Here is a 19,176-nt window from a genome sequence, read left to right on the forward strand (position 1 = left end):
TGTATCAGTGTGGTTTATTTTCATATTTCTAAAAATGTCATTAACATAGATGCAATGACCGTTCGTTGATACATATTTGATTATTAACTTTGTAAAGAAATTATCTTATTGATTGTAAAACACACAAGGTAGCACACATTGGACTTTTTTCTTTTTTTGCAGTTCTGCACCATATGTGAACTCTTTTCTCATCACTAGATAAAGCCCAGATTTATTAGTGATTTTGATGATTTTTATCTTGTCCCATGCCTTCTCTGCGTGTCTCAACTTAGAGGCTTTCACGCCCCGTGGGTCCAACCAGGCTTCCTGTGAGGCCTGCTGCCAATGACAAGAGGCTTCTGTAGTCTGTGTGGCCCGACTAATCTAAACCATCATCTCCATATGTCTTCCATCACAACATCCAAAGCATTAGAATAAACTCCAGGCAACAGGAACAAATTAATTAATGTCCTTATTCCCCTGTGCACTTGGTAAACTGCCTGTGTGCATGTAGGCCAACACCCTCCCACATTGTTGCCTTTTTGGTTAAACTCAAAACCCTTTCTTACCTGCATTCCCACTTAATGATTTCCACCTGAGTGCTATAATCTGCTTTTATTGACCCATTCGTAAGACCCATAAGAAAGGAATAAAGAAAATCACCAGTCCAGAAACTAGCATTTTACAAGCCAATGCACATGTTGGGAGGTCTTTCACGTTAATTACTTGTGTTTTCTCTTCGTAAATGTAAGAACAGGAGGTTTGCTTTACAGAGAGAGAAAGGAGGAAAGGAAAAACATTTGAAGGAAGCACGGTCGATGTTGTTGTGCCGCTGTGTTTCGTGACTGCGGAGGGCCATTACGCATTCTGTAAACTCAAGGGTTTCTCATGAAAATACCAGGGGACAAAAATCAAAGATGGGTCCCTTTCCCTTTACGAAGTGATGTGGTGGTTCTGGTACACACGAGACTGTGGTTTCCCAGATGGCAACAGTTTGCCCAAACTTAGTCTTACCGCCGTCACCTCTCACAGTCTTTGGCCTTTACTGACCAGTGGAAGAGGCTTTCTGAGATGGAGCTAAATTCATACATGGGCAGGGCGCTGGCCTGGAGCTCTCTCTTAGGGTCCAGCTCCAGACCAACATTTGCAGCACACACAGTTTTATACCTTGAATACAACAAGAAGAGAGTTAATTATCAGCTCTTCCAATGTTACTCTGAGCTGAGCTTTAACCATGCTCGTGGGAGTGACAGGTTGAGAATACAAGGGGGATATTGTTGGTATCATGACCAAAATAAAGCCTTTGCACATAGCAGGTCAAATGTTGGTATACAGTACCTGGAGTGATTGATCTCCCCTATCTTCCAAGGAAACTCTCAAACTCTCAATGGCTTTTGTTTTTTATTTATCTTGGCTTTCTAGTTCTAAGTATAGGGTAAGTTGGCTAAGTGGGTGATTTTGCTATCCTCCCACCTCTGTAGCAAAAGTTCCATTGCCTCAAACCATGATGTATTCTTCTCAACATCTCTGCATCCCACATGACAGCTGTTGATTTGATTGTGCATTGTAAGACAGTTTTATAGACAATCAGCAATAAGACGCTAGGGATCCTTCCCTTTAGCTTCCTGTCTAATGGCTCCACTACTGAAAGCAAACACAGTTGAATTTACAGCGGTGTGTGCAGGGTTGCCTTGCCCAGTGGGGTCTTTGTGTGTTTCCTGGCTGTGCTTTGGATGTGGTTTATGTGTTCCGCCTGCGGTGCAAAGCCTGAGCAGTGGTAGTCATCCTTCTGATTTTATTGCCCTTTCTGGAAAAGAAAGGCTTGTGAACAGATGAGTAGCATGTTATATGTGTTAGCAGATGGAAAATGAAAGTAGTTAATTGCTTTATCGGCAAACAAATGGTTGGGACGGGTCTTTGGTGAGAAAATTGACCCACAAGAAATGGCATTACTGGAATGTGCTGGCACTGACACAGAGGATCAGAAGGTGTCTCAAGCAGCACAAGTCAGATTTGCCTCTAAAAGTTGTCTTCTCAGCAGTGGCACAACCATCCAGACCCGGCCCAGGCCCCAAAGCAGGTTTTGGCTTCGCTCCTCTACTCAGAGTAGTTGAGTACATTCCTGATGATTATAGAAATTCCGCTTCTACCTTTATGATTGTTATAATTATGAGACCATTACATCCCTGTAGCTATCCCAGCTGAGAAAACATGATTGTGTATTGCAATTTAAGAGAAGAAAACCACGGGTACATCCATATAAGAAATCAAAAATAACACTCTCACTGTGTTGAAACATTTCATTGTCAAGGTCAGTAGAAGCCAGAGGGAAATGTAAATATGAGAGGAAAAAAACAGGCTTTACGTCCTCAGTTGCACTCTTGTGTTGTGGTATGAAGAACAATTGGCAACATGTTTAGATGTCTGTTTAGTGTAAAGGGTGTATTATATCAAGGTCAGGCTTTTGAGAGCTACTGTACAAGTGCCCAGAATGTGCAAAGCTTATATCTAACCCTGAATCCATAACACATCCATGATAAAAGAAGTGAGCTATTGAGTTTGAAGTTTCAGGGTTTCACAGGAGAGGTCCACAAACATTTCCTCTGAATAAATGTGGTCTTAGGCTCTTTTCCTGAGGATGGAAATGCAGAGCGCCCATACTTTTGGGTGCACATCTCTGCCAAATGGTATGGAACTAATCTCCACTGAGCTATTTCTCATTAGCGACGGGCCTCTGGGAGGTGCATCAGTGTGCACTGCGCACAGAGACAGGGAAGAAATGGTCTGTTCTTGCAGATGGGCTTCATTTAGTGTTGGGCAGGAATAACTTTCTGACAGTTTTATTGAGGGGAATGTCAGTGGAATTCTGCATGGAAGAATTTCTCCACCATGCTGTTGTTGATTGATTGACACATACGCACACTCTCTCGCACACAAAACATGCTCCTGGGATCTGTTCAAACCCAGTGGCAGCCCAGATGCTGATGCATCACTGCTGTAGTGCTGTGCTGGGATCTGGGCATCACTGGTTGCTCAGTAGTGCTCTGTGCAATCTATCCGTTGACTGATTGACATTCAATGTCCATGAGGAAGTGCCGTTAGCACTTTGAGAAGAAAAGGAGCACGCGGATTCAAGCTTTTGGTTTGAAGTAGGACCACAAATCACGTTTGCTTTGTATGGTGAAGGCGTGATGAGTAACCCAGGGTATCTTCCTCTGACTTTCCGCTCCAGAGATCACAGAGCCTGTCTCTTCAGAGATCCCTAATCTAAACACTGAGTCATTTTCTCAAAGTGCAGGGAAATGGATGTGGCCCTACCTTGACCTGCACTGGAGGGTGAAGTTGTTGAAAAGCTTGCACTGCTTTTTACATGATGAAGAATCAAAATCACTTGTGAGGTCTGACTAGATACAGCATATACATTCAGTTTAAAATACATACAGTGTATCTATTCAGCATAAGAGCCCTGGAAGCATACGTTTTACAGTCTTTTTTTCTTTATTTCATCAATAGAGTGCTTTACTACAATGGTGGTGATTAAGAAATAGTATCCGACATTTCAAACAGGGGTGAATAAAATAAAAGACATGCAACTACACATTTTTGTGTCAGTTTTAAGAGGAGATTAAATAATATATAACGACTTGGCCACCCTGACATGCTTACACTGGGAGTTCCACAGCCGGGGGGCGCGAGCTGAAAAGTCACAGTTCTTTCCTGTTATTTATAAAGACACAAATCACCAGCATCACACAACTTCCCCTCGTAATAAATCTGGACCTCTAGAGATTTATTCCTTGTGGATGTTGCCAGTGACTGGCTGGGACTCTTCTGTAGAAGACCAATACTCATCACCTCATCATGCATCTGAGCTATGTACGGCACTGAAAGCAAAATACATTTGAAGCTCGGACGCACTCTTACCAAATACCATTATAGTCATAAATTAAAAACAAGACATCTTTTGAAGATAAAGACCTGGAATTGGACTCTGAGGTGTTTATTTGCACTTTGCAACCACACCAAATGGGAGAATTTTAAACACATATGTCCTGGTCCCGGCTCCTCTGCATTACAGATGCATTTTTAATCTTTTAAAGTCGACTGCGTAATACCAATATCAATGTTTATAGTAAGTGTATTGAGATTAATTACTGTGGACAATCGTACCCTGGCAGCAAATTGTAATGCATGAGTGAAATACAGAAACATCTACAGTACCACGCTTTGACTCATATTTAGTATTAATTGAAATAGATTGAGGAATATCTTGTTATTTATTTAGGTTTTTTTGTATTAACCAGCATCATGATGTGACTTTTTTGAGAATTAATTTTTTCAGAGAATAGGATTGTCTCATGGTGCATGTCAGTTTTGTAATTGGGCCTCCATAACACTAAGTGATGTTTTATATGTGCTTTGAAGATGCTGTGTCACAGGAAAGGCACCCAAAGAAATCAGACCACATGAAAACACAGATAGCCTGTGTTTTGTCCCTAGAACTGGCAACACACACATTGTTTATGTCACTCTCATCAGCTGAAGACACAATAACACTTTTAGTCACAAGTGTACTGGTCGGTGTGTTTCCCACACTTTTGAATATAACTAGTGGCAGCTGTTTGTAAAGACAAGAAACTCAAGTTATTTGTGTGTGTGTGTGTGTGTGTGTGTGTGTGTGTGTGTGTGTGTGTGTGTGTGTGTGTGTGTGTGTGTGTGTGTGTGTGTGTGTGTGTGTGTGTGTGTGTGTGTGTGTGTGTGTGTGTGTGTGTGTGTGTGTGTGTGTGTGTGTGTGTGTGTGTGTGTGTGTGTGTGTGTGTGTGTGTGTGTGTGTGTGTGTGTGTGATGTATGATGTATGATGGGTACATATGCTGTGTCCGCCTATTTGCTTTTCTCATTGCGTGGGTATTCGAGTTCAGCACACTCATGCACCAACAGTGATAAATCCTGCCCATCCGGTCAGGACTGCAAAATCTGCAGTGGTGCAACAACCAGACAAGATTGACATTGGGAAAGTGCTTCATGTAGTGAGAAAGAGAGAAAGACTGTGCCTCGCTGTGTCTATGCCTGTGTGTGTACATGCCAGTCTCCTGTCCTCTGCTGACTAAGACATATCAGACTGCCTTCAGGCAAGAAAGTATCTGTCAAAGCAGACAACAAGGTCATCTTGCATCCCAATACAAGAAATGGGTGAATGAAAATACATTTTGAAAGAGAAGCCAAGTGAGAGAGAGCTGCACTGGGTAGGGATGTACTGTGCTGTCCTTATGCTGCTGTATATGCTGCTGTAAATGCTGCAGTAAGTAGCAGGTTTTGCTGAGTCAGAGAGAGTTCACACAGCAGTGATGCGCTCAACGCTGCCACTTCCTGGCAGACTGTGCACACTGCACACAGGGTGAAGGATTGTCAAAGTAGTTGCAGGAGATGTCCGCCTCCATCACAAGCATCTGTCATCCATCATATCTATCCTTGAGTGCTCTTTGGTGTTTCCATAAACTGATTAATGGGTGTATTGTTTCTGAGTCATTGTGGTGGCTATTGGCTAAAGTTTCTGCCTTGACTTTGTATTATGGTAATCTGCAGATATGGCTTTGTCAGCAGGAAACATCCACTGTTCACTAACTCTCCACAGATGTTACTCCTACTGTTCTTTTGCTCTCACTTTTCCTCTTGCCGGACATTTTTCACATTTAGCTACTCAGGAAAATTGCTGCCAATGATGTGTGCATGACGCTGACACAAGGAAGTAATTTTGAAGGAAAGAATTGTAGATCATGGTGGATACATCATGTGTGATTCAAGTGGTACACTAAAGTCTTAGTAATGGGGAACATCACAATGATTCCGAGTCTCTTGTGCTTTTGTTTCATTGACTTTATGTATGAACCCATCATGGAAATATACCACATGTGTGACTGTAAGCTGATTTCCCCTCTCTTTTCCTTATCTCTTTCATAGAAAAACTCTACAACTCAACTGGACGGGAGCTACGGAGAGCACTATTTTCCCTCAAGCAGATTTTTCAGGTAATTCTTTTTGCTGCTTCCTTAAAAAATGACATTTTTAAAATCTCTAGTTCACTACATCCAGTGAATTTCACGTTTTTCATGATATCATAGGTATTCTCCAAAATCTCAGTATTTCTCAGCGTGGGAAGTATATTCTGCTTGGCTTAGTGGCTTTTAATGTTCCTATGCCTGTTCAGACTGTAACATGCAGGTCTTATACGGAGCGTGCACACATGCAACAGTGCACACTCACAATTGGACGTATCATTGTTTTTTTGAGGCAGAGTTGTGCTGAGAGTCTGCCTTCGTGGCAGCTGTGCAGTGTTCGGGTCTGGTCATACTTCACACACTGGATTGGGCTGGGCTGGCCTGGCGGGCAGTGGGCCATAGAGGGGGAGGGTAAACCAACAGTAAGATGGAAAAGAGAGCTACAGAAGACGATGCAGTCCCAGAATAGATTAGAATATCTTACTTTCTTACACTCTGAGTGGCTTTGTGGAGTTTCCAGTGTGGAGAATACCAATTATTCTAGTTGAGGACTAAAATATCCACCGGGCCTGATATCAGTCTTACTTCCCTATGTTACAGTAGTGCAGTGCACATGTGCAATATAAAAACACTGTCTTTGTTTAAAGAGTGATTGACAGGTGTGAGAGATGCATACAGTTTAGTCATCTAGGACACATTGGGCTTAGCAACAGGACTTTGCACACAGTTTGCAGTAGCTACAACCGAATGTAAACAAACATATTATGATCTGTTAATTCAGCTTAACTTCCTGTTTTATCAACTAATTGTGTGTTTTTTTTATTTTTTTAAAGCAATGCTTGAAGCAACATAATGTCTTCATGTTGTCTATATAAGATACATATCATTTGTTCAGTCGTACAGTCCTGTAATTGTTTCAGGGGTTGATTCATTTCTTTAACACTTTCATGTATTGGTAAAAAGTTATGTAAGCTCTTTAACAACACCACCGAGTGTTCAAGCATTTTAAAATCTACCTAACTCTGAAGACAGTTGTGTAGTTGGAGAAGGAGGCGGAACTAAATACATCCTATGTAATTGTTTAAAGGAAATAACTATTAAAACAATACAGTTTATTGCTCTGTGTATGATGTATGACAACTCTTCAATACTCACTTTGTCTCTTTGACCTCTCTCCAGGATGACAAGGACCTGGTGCACGAGTTTGTGGTGGCAGAAGGACTGACGTGTTTGATAAAAGTTGGCGCTGAAGCCGACCAGAACTACCAGAATTACATCCTCAGGGGTACGTCCGCTGCAGAACAGCACAGCTTTAAACCAATAAACTTAAAGAACTGTTTCCTTTCTCACACTTCAATTTACAACACATGCTAATGAAGGATGCTATCAATCAGACCTGTTACACTTCTCTTTCCATAAACCTATCCAGAACCACATGTGTTTACACACACCATGTAAATTAATGATTGCGCTTGATGACCTTCTCACACTCACACACCTAAGGCGTATAAACAAACTCAAATGTGTGCCATAGATAATGTGGAAGTAAGGCCAAGTTTAGCAGCTGGTTAATTTATCTGTCCCATGTCGGTGAGGTCAGGGATCATGTGTGTTAAAGGCGGCAAGGGGCAGGGCAGCGTGTTCAGGGATATGAGGGGTCCAAGGGATTCATAGCACTCGCTGCAAGGTCACCACCATTTAACAGCCTGCTGTGAGAGGGCAGGTCACACATGCTTAAGTGGCCAATAAAGTTCTGGCAGGATATTGCAGGTCATAAAACAAATTCCCTCTCCCTTTTTCTTACTTTCTTTCTTTCATTTTTTTTTTTTTTCCTCATTTTATTATGAGAAATGTGTTGAACTTATATTAGTCAACCTGAGCCAGAATGTCATGACGCTACAAAACAAAAATTAAAGAAAAAAGTGCACACGCTTGGATCCAACCTATGTCAGAATCAGAATCAGAATACCTTTACTCGTCCCACAGAGGGGACATTTACATTTGTTACACCAGAAAAGAGACAAAGACAGCTTAATGTGAACTAAGAAGCATGCATAAAAAAATATTAACGATAAAAAAAAATGAATGACACAATTGACAAAATACACATCCTGTAACAATTCTGAAGATATAGCAGCCAGGTATATATTTCAAAGTTATTAATGGCATATATATATATATATATATATATATATATTGCACATATTGCACATATTGCACATAGTTGGTATTCAACAACAAGTGGTGTTATAGTCTGTGTTGTTATGTGTCAAAAGGTTCCATTTAACACTACAATTTCACAGCCCATACCTCTTTTTTGTTATTTCTTTATTAGACCTTCTCAAAGGAGACACAATGTACTTGAGTCTTATAATTTGGGGGCATATTTCGATCAGATGACACCCCCCTCATGTTTATTCAATTAGATGTTGTGTATTTTTTTCCAACCAGCTCCTTTTTGAGCTGTTATTGTAAAAATATCAAAGAGCTAAGGGCGGATTTCTGTGACAAAGTACCAACGTTGCCCCAGGGGCAAGTTATGAACATGAACATGACCCCCGCCAGGACTCAGCTACTGATGTGTAATGTTTCATCTGAACTTGGCCTGGTCCCTGACAGAGATAAATCACATGGGGTAAATGGCCAAAACATGACAGAGAACGACAGGCTTTTTAAACTTCAGAGTTGACCACATGTAGGAGTCATTGTCATGTGAATGATGAGCCCACTTCTCATATCCTATTCCTTCTTCTTATTGTGCTTTCCTTTATTTCCCTTTTACCTCCCAGACAATCCAGATAAAACATCTGTGTTTCTGCGGGGTTTCTCTTTATTCTTTCATGTGCTAATTTATCGCCCCATCTCTTTAGTTTCCCCTCATGTATCTCTATCACCATGAGGAACTAAACCAAACTACTACTCTCCCAAAAGCCCTTTTAACCTGTTTCAACTCCTGACTTAATTCCTGCTGACCAGCTGAGGAAATGTGGAGAGTAGCAGATTGCGCTCCCTTGTGAGCCATGTGTTGGAGAACACAACTCAAGCATGTGCAGGAAAACAGACGCACAGGTCAGAAATGTATGTAGGTCTGGCTGCTTTGCTGTTGATCACTTCCAAGAGGAGCTATGTCATAAGGACCCCAGGAGACGAGTACATTAGATGCCTGAAATCTTAACACATGTATGGAGAGGCAAACCAACAACCGTGATTGCTCTGGTATCGCGCATCGATCACCTCTAATGTGGGTTTTTTACTTTCAAGTTGAGGCCAGTAAAAGGGAAAAAAAGGAAGAAGAAGAAGAAGTAGGAATGCTGCCTTGAACCCATCTGTCTGGTGTGAATTAAAAACCTCCCGACTAAACAATCTTCCTCTCTTCCATGAATAGAAATCAATCTTATGGTTCTTTTGTAGATGAAAAAGAGCCAGTCACATGTGCGCACCAGTCTGCATACATTTTTACAAGAACAGGTTCCCAGCATTAGCTCTCTGGAACATTGCCGTCATTGTGAATGCTAGTTCCTGCAGCTCTCCCAGCAATCTACACCATCTCACTTTTTTCTTTTTCCTCACTTTTTCATTCCGTCCTCTCAAAGCCCTGGAGGTGTCTGTGGCCCGTTAGTGATTCCTCAGTGATGTGGGTATTTTCTGGGCCTGGCCCCCTCTCTGGGCCCCTCACACCTGGCTCGGAGGGCTTCCAGACCTGGAATCAGCTCCTTGGAGGCGTGCGTTTTTTGGCCCAGGGGAAAGCTTGTATGTGTTTATCACCCCATCAGTGAGAAAGGGTGTGAGGTCACTTTTATTCAGGGGTGCCTATGCCATCTGGTCCTCCTGTAAGCCTTACACTCTGGTGAAAGGCAAACACACAGGGGCCAAAAAGGTAATAGAGGGCTCATTAGGGATATTCATTTTTCAATTCTGAAGTAAGCAATTGCATGTTGTTCCTTTCAGAAATAAGATTTAACATCTATGTTCATGTACCATCTTTTTAAAACAGTTGGTGACATCATAAATCTGTAGCTGATGAAGTGAAAAGCTGAGCAAAGGGTTCATACTGAATGTTTTTGTAGTTAAGAATGTTGTTTTTCAAAACGGCAGAGGTCTCGAGGGGTAGAGTGTTATTTCAAAATGTATTTATTACCATTTATTCAAACACTTTTTAGCTGCTCCGAAAGTCTTTGACCCTCAATCTCCAACTCAGGTTTTAAAAACGGATGCAACCTTTGTTTTGGGTCAACATTCATTCTAGAAACTACAAAATAAATCAAAACAAAGGTTGTCACAGTAACACATCACTGTTGACAGCACAGTAAGGGATCCAACGGCCCTAAAATAAAAAGCAGATTGTGCCAAAAGGTCAAAGATGTTTCTGCACTAAGCTAAAACCTTTTTGCTGTGCTAAGACAAAGATCCCTATGGTACTTATTATCATGAGCAAAATCCGGAGAAGAGTGAACAAATAACAAGGGTTTTTCCTAGATCAACGTTCCACTTGTAGTATTTTCAGAAACAGCACTAACTGTGTTTTAATTGGTAACTGTAAAACGGGAGCGGCAGAGAGAGGGCCGATTTAAAGGCAAACCAATAACAGTCAACTTGAAGTAATTATTCCCTGCTTTGAAATGTTCCCCGTTGATATTTATCCCCATAAACACTTTCTCTGTTTGCACTTCCTTAAGGCCATGCCTTTTCTGTCTGCACACTGTTGTTTACAAAACACCAGCCATCTCTAAGACTCATTAGAATCAAATTGGAAGTGAAGCTTCAGTTTTTGACTTACAGGAATTTAGGCAAACATATATTTTTCAAACTTTTTTAAAGCAGTCTTCAATATATTTTGATACATTATATAAATAACCTTCTTATCCAGAAGACCATATCTCATCAAATGTTGCATTATGTACCTAGGCTTACATGCTATAAGTTATACATGTGAATTTATAGCTTCCAAAGAAATGGGAGTTATGCTGTATCAAATAAATCATGCCCATATTTCATATTGTCCTTCTATCATACACTTTTCTTCTCTCTTTCTATCTGTGTATATAGCTCTCTCTCTCTCTCCTCTCTCTCTCTCTCTCTCCTGCTACCATGTTGAGATCCTCTGCTTTTAATGACACGGCAGTTATGATGCCGTAAGTTAAAGCACCTTGACTTCCTGGTTTCCAGAGGGAGCTGCTCTGAGGGCGTCGGTGGGGAAGGTAGATGTGCTTTAGTCAAGTGTTTCATTGCCTCTTAAACTGTCTGGGACCTGGAACACTGCTCCCAAAACAGCGCTCAGCACAGCTTTTAGTGTCACACACAACGGTAACTTTAGTGGGCAGCAGGCTTTTTCACAAGAGCTCCTGAAACACAAGACCCCTTTTGTTTAAAGTGTTGTTGGTCTCTACTGTGTGTGTGTGTGTGTGTGTGTGTGTGTGTGTGTGTGTGTGTGTGTGTGTGTGTGTGTGTGTGTGTGTGTGTGTGTGTGTGTGTGTGTGTGTGTGTGTGTGTGTGTGTGTGTGTGTGTGTGTGTGTGTGTGTGTGTGTGTGTGTGTGTGTGTGTGTGTGTGTGTGTGTGTGTGTGTGTGTGTGTGTGTGTGTGTGTGTGTGTGTGTGTGTGTGTGTGTGTGTGTGTGTGTGTGTGTGTGTGTGTGTGCATGCATGGTGGCATTACATTTTATATGTGGCGGATTAGCAAGGCAGAACATTGACCCATGCGTCAATGCAGCAGTGTGCGGGTCAAACGTGTGTCACTAAAAACACAATAGCGGCTAATTCTTCTTATTCTCTTTGTTAAATGAATATTTTAATCAGTGATCTGGTGTTAGGTTGGATGGAAAACCTGTATGGATAATTAACCTTTAAATATTCTATATAGTTGATTTGGCATCTTTAAACTATGAAATGCTTGATATCAATGAACAGATACTTTATAAAATAAATTAAAATGGTATGATGGGTTAAGTTTGCATGATAGTGGTTTCATTTAGCTATGTCACTACTTCTTAGATTTCTCTATTATAATGTCTAATTTCCAAAATATCATTTTATACTGGAATATTTTTTTTATCTGAATTTGGAATCACAATCTTTCTGTGTTCAACTCTGACCTAAGTTATAAACATATTGAACAGAGCATAACTGAATTCTCTCCTTGCTGTTCTGACCATTTCTCTGAGCATTAAGTGAAAACCCAGGCACAGTTGGCTTAACAGCGTTTGGAAGCTCTTGTTGGAAACAATGTGTATTGTGTTGTCTGGCTGTGTTATAGGTCTTTTTTTGTAGAAGGGGAGACCTTTACTAGGGCCCATCGTCTGGATAAACATTTCCATTCTGTCTGGGCTGTGTTTAAGATGCTTCGTGCAAAGGCATCAATGTGTGTAGGCTGGTTATTGTAGGTGTGATCATTTCCTTGTTCGAGGGATCTTAGGTAAAACTAAATCTGAGATGGAAAACACAGGAACTGCTGACACACACGCAGACAAGCCCTGTGTTTGGTGCAAGAAGGAGATCGAATGCTTTGTCGTATGGAAACCTTAACTCCTTGATTGTAATGAGATCCCATGGGAACATGAGATCACGTGCATCACCCGATCTCACCCGATCTCCTGCAACTCTCAGAGCCAATCACTGCTCCTGCTTCAGCTTTGTGCAATGCCTTTCTGAAAACACTGTATTTTCACAAACCCACACACAGTACAGTATCCATGATGCCACTCTGATGCTCTGAAGTTTGTGGTTAGTTTGCTTTTGTTTGTCCCGGCAGAAATGTCAATACTTACCAGTTCTTGTCCTGTTGAGGAAGCTTTATATATATTTCATATTTAAAGTGGACCTATCATTCTATATTTGAATAATATAGTGTAGGACCATAGCTATATAAGACATATTTATACTTTTTATTTTTCAAAATACCAAACAGATCATGCATTTTAACCATTCCTCATTTCGCTCAATTTCTTTTTTTTTTTTTTTTTTGTCTGTCACTTTATTTTATTTTTTTACAAGTCTTTTTATTTCATTATAGTGTACAATAATCGATGCCATTTCATATATTGTAATATCACAGTACACTCACTACCCCCTCCCTCCCTCCACCCGCATATGCCCACACTAACGAAACCAAAAACATTTATAAAAAAAAAAAAAAATGCTTCTCAATATAACTTAAACAACAGAGCCATGAAAATGAAAATAAACATAAAATGAAAAAAAAAATAATAATAAGCCCACATCAAAGTAAAACAAACAAATAATTATACAATTAATTATGCAATACAGCGACAATATAGACAATGACAACACAACTAGTATTTCCGGCCGTCAGGAAAAATAGCCACAGAATGCACCATTCCATCACTGGTCATATCTCAGATATATTTTCCAAATATGGAAACAATGGCAACCACAGAGCTTGAAAGATATGTCCATGATTATATTTTTCCAAAGTCATTTTCTCCAGAGGTAAAAAATGTGTTATCTGATCAATGAAAAGTTTAAATGTTGGAGGACGTTCATTCTTCCAGAGTAAAAGTATACATTTCTTGGCAAAATATGTTATTGTGATTAGTATTCTATAATGTTTGGGGTTCAGTTTAAAGTTTGGCATATCATTTAACAGGAAAAAACATGGATTTTGGCTCATTTCGATGCCTAAAACGGCTTTTGTGAGTGCATGAATCGAATCCCGGAAATGTTTCAAGAGATCACAGTCCCAAAACAGATGCATAAATGTTCCTTCTTTTACTTTACATCTCGGACATTTTGGAGAGTTTTCTTTGGAAATGTTATGCATCTTTATGGGTGTGAGGTAACATTTGTTGAGAAATTTAAAGTTTGCTTCTTTGATTTTATTGCTTGTGAATGGATAATGTGTTCTTTCACAGATATTCAGCCATGTAGCTTCATCTATCTGTATCCCCAAGTCCTTTTCCATTTCGCTCAATTTAACACTGTCTTTGCATGGGCTGATTCTGTGAGAACAGCACCATCTACAGGCCTGGCATATGTACTACAGCGTCTCCAGCGCTTTCGAACGGCAATGTCCGTGGCTGTCTCCTCCTGATTGGTGGAGTTGGCCCAATAGCCGTAGCGCCACTTCTGTGACATCAGAGAAGTGTTCAAATCTGGATCAGTCTGTATCAGATCTGTTGCAGTCCCTTTTTAAGAGATTTGGGTATGGAGGAAAATAGAGAGGGTTGTGTTTTCTGACACTTGGTGAGTTCCCTGGAACACAGGGGACACATATTCATGTATAAAAGACGTACAAAAGTGCATTTTGCATGATAGGTCACCTTTAATTAAGTATCCTTAAGACTCATCACTTTTGGTATGACAAAAAAAATACAACTTCATTTGGCTTTGCCTCCAGCCTGGCCTCTCCGTATTAAATAGAATAAACTTTCTAACTGACTGACTGACAAACACTACTCTATACACTGTTTATACTATCTTGAAACAAATCAACTGTCATTTTACCATCCTTTACCTACAGGTTAGTAACCACAAGTTTAAAGTATATTCATGATGACAAGACTGTTTTATATGTATCTATACAGAAAACACAAAGGCTGTTGTGAGGTTTTTGGTTAGGCTTGGTGCCGTCCCACCCTGTCCTCCCCCTGTGTCAGACCCTGCAGACCCCTACAGCCCCCTTCAGATCCTCCTCACTTGTTCAAACAGCTTGCATCTGAACCTTATTCAACCCCACCTGCCTGACCTACAATCTGCCCTTCTTTTGATTTCCATCTCTCTGTAGTTTTCCATCTGAGCAACCTCACTTGAACTGGAATTGCAACCCTTCATTGTTTTACTGTAACAGCATTTAGAATACAAGCCAATTATATTCTAATAATGTTTCATTTGGTGTATTTCTCCATAGTTTATTTGATCATCTCTAAACTTGCCGTCTAAGAAACATAAACCATCATTTGAACAGAAATAAATATGTTTGCCTTAATGTAGCACGCAGGCAGATACAGTGAAATCCTCAGCACTGGGGTGTGTTTTACAGCTGATTCCTGTGAGCTGACGGTTTTTTGGGCCTGAATTCAGCACACGGCTGGCCAGAACCAGAGTCAATCACACCACTACTCTCTCAAGAGCAGTAAGAATTTATCGCAGCTCATCTTTCAGCCCGCTCTACGAGTGGGTGGATGTCTAGCAGCAGCTTTCCTCCAAAGTCTTCCCCACTTGGATGGCATGGGAAAAACTGGGCTTTCCCCAATTGTCCTAAAATGAGTTTACTGACATTCGGAACAGCAGCAGTTATAATCTATCAGCTCCATACCATTTTAAATAGAGAAGAAATGGAGACGTGTCATATGTTTGAGCTTTTTTTATTTTCCTTACAGGGTTGTAGTTCAACAATGCAGGAGTTGATCAGGTCTGCAAAGCCACTGGAAAGTCTCTCCTGCCTTACTTAATGCTATTATTCCATGAGGTTTGTTTGTTTGTCTTTAGGGAATTAGTTTGGGCTTAGACCCACCGTAAATTGTGTTGAATACTGGCAGACATGTATTCGGAGTGAAAATGGAAGCACCCCCCGTTGTTTTACTGTAAAGGGCTCGATTTAAGTTTGGCAGTGGGCGACTGGAGTTTGATTGGCAGAGGCAGTTTGTCTGGCTCTAATGGGCTGGGTGATTAGCTGAACAACAAATGGACTGTAACCCATGAACATGTCTTATTCAGCTCATAATTGACAGTTGTAAACAGCTCTTTTTATGGTAGACTCTAAATGAGAAGCTAGCTGGAAGCCGTCATGCAGTCATGATAAATGGCAAAGGAAATCTTTCAGCTGCTCGGATAGATTTCAGTTATCTGTACTAATCTATACTTTTTAATTAACATTGACTATGTGTAGCACTAATGTGGTTGTTTCCACCAATACTGACTAACAGTAAAGGGGTCATGATATATTGTTATTTCATACGTCAGTGCTGTCTGTGTCTCCTTATGCGTTCCCAGAATCCAGTGTTGACACTAATCTTGAAATTAAAATAATTCACTATAATTAAGGTGACACAATAGAACAAGAATCTTCATAAAAATTATTTTCCAGACTTTGCAGTAAACCACGTCCACATTACATGGGTACAGGGAGGCACACTTCAGACCTGAGTGCAGCTCCCTGCTAAAGCAGAGCATAATAACATAAGAGGCCCTAAATTGCACTGTATGGGATGGAGATTTGGCCCCTATCCCAACATCCTGATAAAATAAATGTTGCCCGCTGACAGACAGTTTGGCTGACCCAGTTTTGATAAATTCCCAAATGTAAATTAAACCATAGGGCCATAATTGTGAGTGGAAGGAGGGTGAACAGTTTTGTCGAGTGGACGATGGTGAGTTATTTCCTGCATCTTCTTAGATACGGTTGTTTCCTCTCTTTTTTTTTTAGTAGGTCGGCTCGTGTTGGTTCTGCCACCCAGACCTCAGAGTGCTTCTCACCTCGGCAGTGGTCAGGGAGCAGCCTTTCCTGCACATTCCTGCGGTTGTGGAAGATAATTGCTGTGGTTTATGAGAGGGAGAGGCCCAGAAGAAACACTTCCACCAGACCTCGGTCGCATTCGTTTTTACTTCTCTCGAAACTGGGTCCGTTTCTTCCACACTGTGGCTCCCTATCTGCAGCTCGATACCATTCAACTGTTCTCTTAGGGCAAACGTATATGTACGTAGGAAATAGACTGTGAGAGTGCTGTACAGACGCCAGCAGTCTCATTGAACACTTCCAAGTTTCTCTTTAGCTAAATCTTTCTTCCTTGGCTCTCTTTTCCCATAATGGCTTACATTTAAATTCTAATCACTGTGCTTTGAAGGCAGCTCATTGTCTGCCAACATCTCATTACGTGACATACATGCAAAGAGACTTAGCAATGTTATTGTTGAACTTTGTGTGAGGTATTATAGAGCTGCTCATGATTACTTGTATCGAGGCCCACATTTTTGGCCTCAGATCAATGCTTGAAGTAGGGGGTGTCCTGTACATACTCACCACTCACATGCTCTTCTTATTAACCCTCTTCCGAAGTTATTGATGACTGTCTGTTGTTAACCTTAAAAACAATTCCCATGTTCTGGATACAAGGTCCCAGCTTTTTCGGAAAAAGGCTGGGAAAGTTTGCCCTAGTATAATGATTTAATCTAACTTTAAATACCTGGACTGCAACTCACAGGTAACTTTCCATTTTCCGGAGCAGTTTCACGACTAATTTAATCAGAAATGTGTGGAAATCAGTTCTATTTGAAGTTCACAAAGGGCGATTACTCTCAGAGTTATTAGATGTTTCCTTTGAAAGGTTTCTGACCAGACTCTTAAGGTTGCAGTTTCTCATAATGAAAGGTAATTGTATTTCTTTCAAACAGTTGCAGTATCAGTTTACTTAACTGTTCACAGGGTATCATCAGCTTATGTGGTTTCTCATGCTCAAAGTTGAGTTGTACATAAATGGCAGCAAGAATAATTTCTAAAAGAAAGGTTACTGTGTGGTTCCTGGCGAGGTTCGTCAGTCATATCGTTTCTTTAGCTTAACTAATGCTCATTGAATTAAATCAACATTTTATTTAGACATTTGTTTATATTTCACAAGCTTAAGTACAAAAAACCCAGATTCTATCGACAATATATTTGAATGATGTCTTAAAGGGCCCGTGTCATGCGTTTCCGGTTATTACCCGTCCCCTTGTGTGTTATGAAGGTTTTTATGCATTTAAATGGTCTGCAAAGTCAAAAACCCTCAAAGTACACCCTGTAGCGAGTAAAACTCTAACACAGAAAAGACCTGCCTATGCTGCCCCAGAACGCCTCGTTGGAGATTTTCCTTTTTCCATTGTTTGCTTCCTGGGTTCTGTGACGTGTCAACACCCAAATCAACAACAAATGACCGGATTGGACCAAATGGACCAATCCACGGAGCTCCTCACACACCAGGATCCCTTGGCTGATAAACGCTGGTAATAGACGAGTTGGGATCGCGGAGAAATGCTCTCCGCAGACCCATTCTCACAGCGTTATAAACCTTTTTCTTACTCAATATCAAGCCACACTTATTGTTTTTATTTCAGCTGTGAGTGTTTGTGTGTGCTCAGGATGAGTTTCGCTTGTTCTCGCTGTATCGCCGACCCGGAAACCTGTCCGCTCCTCGCAGTAACGAGCCTCGCAACGAGCCTCGCAACGTCCAGACCAATCAGAGCACACTGGGCTCACAGGGAGGGGGGGGGCAGGAGCTCCAACAAGCCGTTTAGGACAGAGAGTGAATACCTGGTGAATACACATACTTTACAGAGATGCTGTATGAGAAACCAATGCGATTTGGAATTCTAGTATACCTCAACAATGGAAATATGATCAGTAGAAATGGCCATGACATGGGACCTTTTAATAACATGTGAGAAAAATCTAAGAGTCATTTGATTTTGTGGTTGCCTTTAGGGAACGATCAACAAAGTCTCATCTATCAGCAGCTGAACATCCATGTTGTGTAATGACACTTTAAAAAGCCTCATTGAAGCCGCCTATCTTTTCTCACCCCTGTTTTCAATTGGACATTCCTCAAACCCTCACCAGATACTGTACACAGGTGCACACAGGAGATAGAAGTCATTGTTGTGATGATACCGCAGGTCAGCCATCGGCTTCCAGTTTGAAAAGAAGCGTGTCTCGCATTACTCATTCAGCAAAATCACAGCTGTGTGTGTCTGTGTTTAAAGAATTACCGTGACTAGTTATTTTAATCACTTTTCACAAAGTTAGATAATTTTTTCTACAAACCATAGGAATCATTGGAGCAGCTGTACGTCATGTCATTACTGCTGTCACTCGTCTGTCAGCAGCAGTCCCTTACAAAGAGGGGGGGGAGTCACAGGAGAGGGTGACACTCTGGCCCTCGCTGACTGAGGAGGTTAATCATGTTTTCATAAACACACTCTGATGTGGTCTGCTTTGATTCGCTATGTTGTCCAAGCCGCTGACTTGCTGTGACGCCCGGCTCTGAGCTCACAGCAGGAGAGGACTGTGAGGAATGCTCTGGCCTGACATGTTGTGAGTAATTAACCCTGATTGATAAAAGATGAACTGCCCCTGCTGCTGCAGCACACACACACACACACACACACACACACACACACACACACACACACACACACACACACACACACACACACACACACACACACACACACACACACACACACACACACACACACACACACACACACACACAC

At 41.1% G+C, this 19,176-nt stretch overlaps 1 protein-coding gene across 6 annotated transcripts in view; it reads left to right on the plus strand.

The window, feature by feature from the left end:
• The window catches only part of fhod3b (formin homology 2 domain containing 3b), a 91,313-nt gene that overhangs the window by 46,787 nt on the left and 25,350 nt on the right, over positions 1 to 19,176 (plus strand). For all 6 annotated transcript variants that reach the window (XM_079692372.1, XM_079692369.1, XM_079692370.1 and 3 more), the window contains exons 4-5: positions 5,939 to 6,006; positions 7,156 to 7,261. In XM_079692372.1, coding sequence (XP_079548498.1) covers positions 5,939 to 6,006; positions 7,156 to 7,261 — 174 coding nt within the window. The remainder of the gene's footprint in view (positions 1 to 5,938; positions 6,007 to 7,155; positions 7,262 to 19,176) is intronic.

Source organism: Notothenia rossii (assembly GCF_949606895.1).
Source record: "Notothenia rossii genome assembly, chromosome: 7".
Classification (NCBI taxonomy): Eukaryota; Metazoa; Chordata; class Actinopteri; order Perciformes; family Nototheniidae; genus Notothenia; species Notothenia rossii.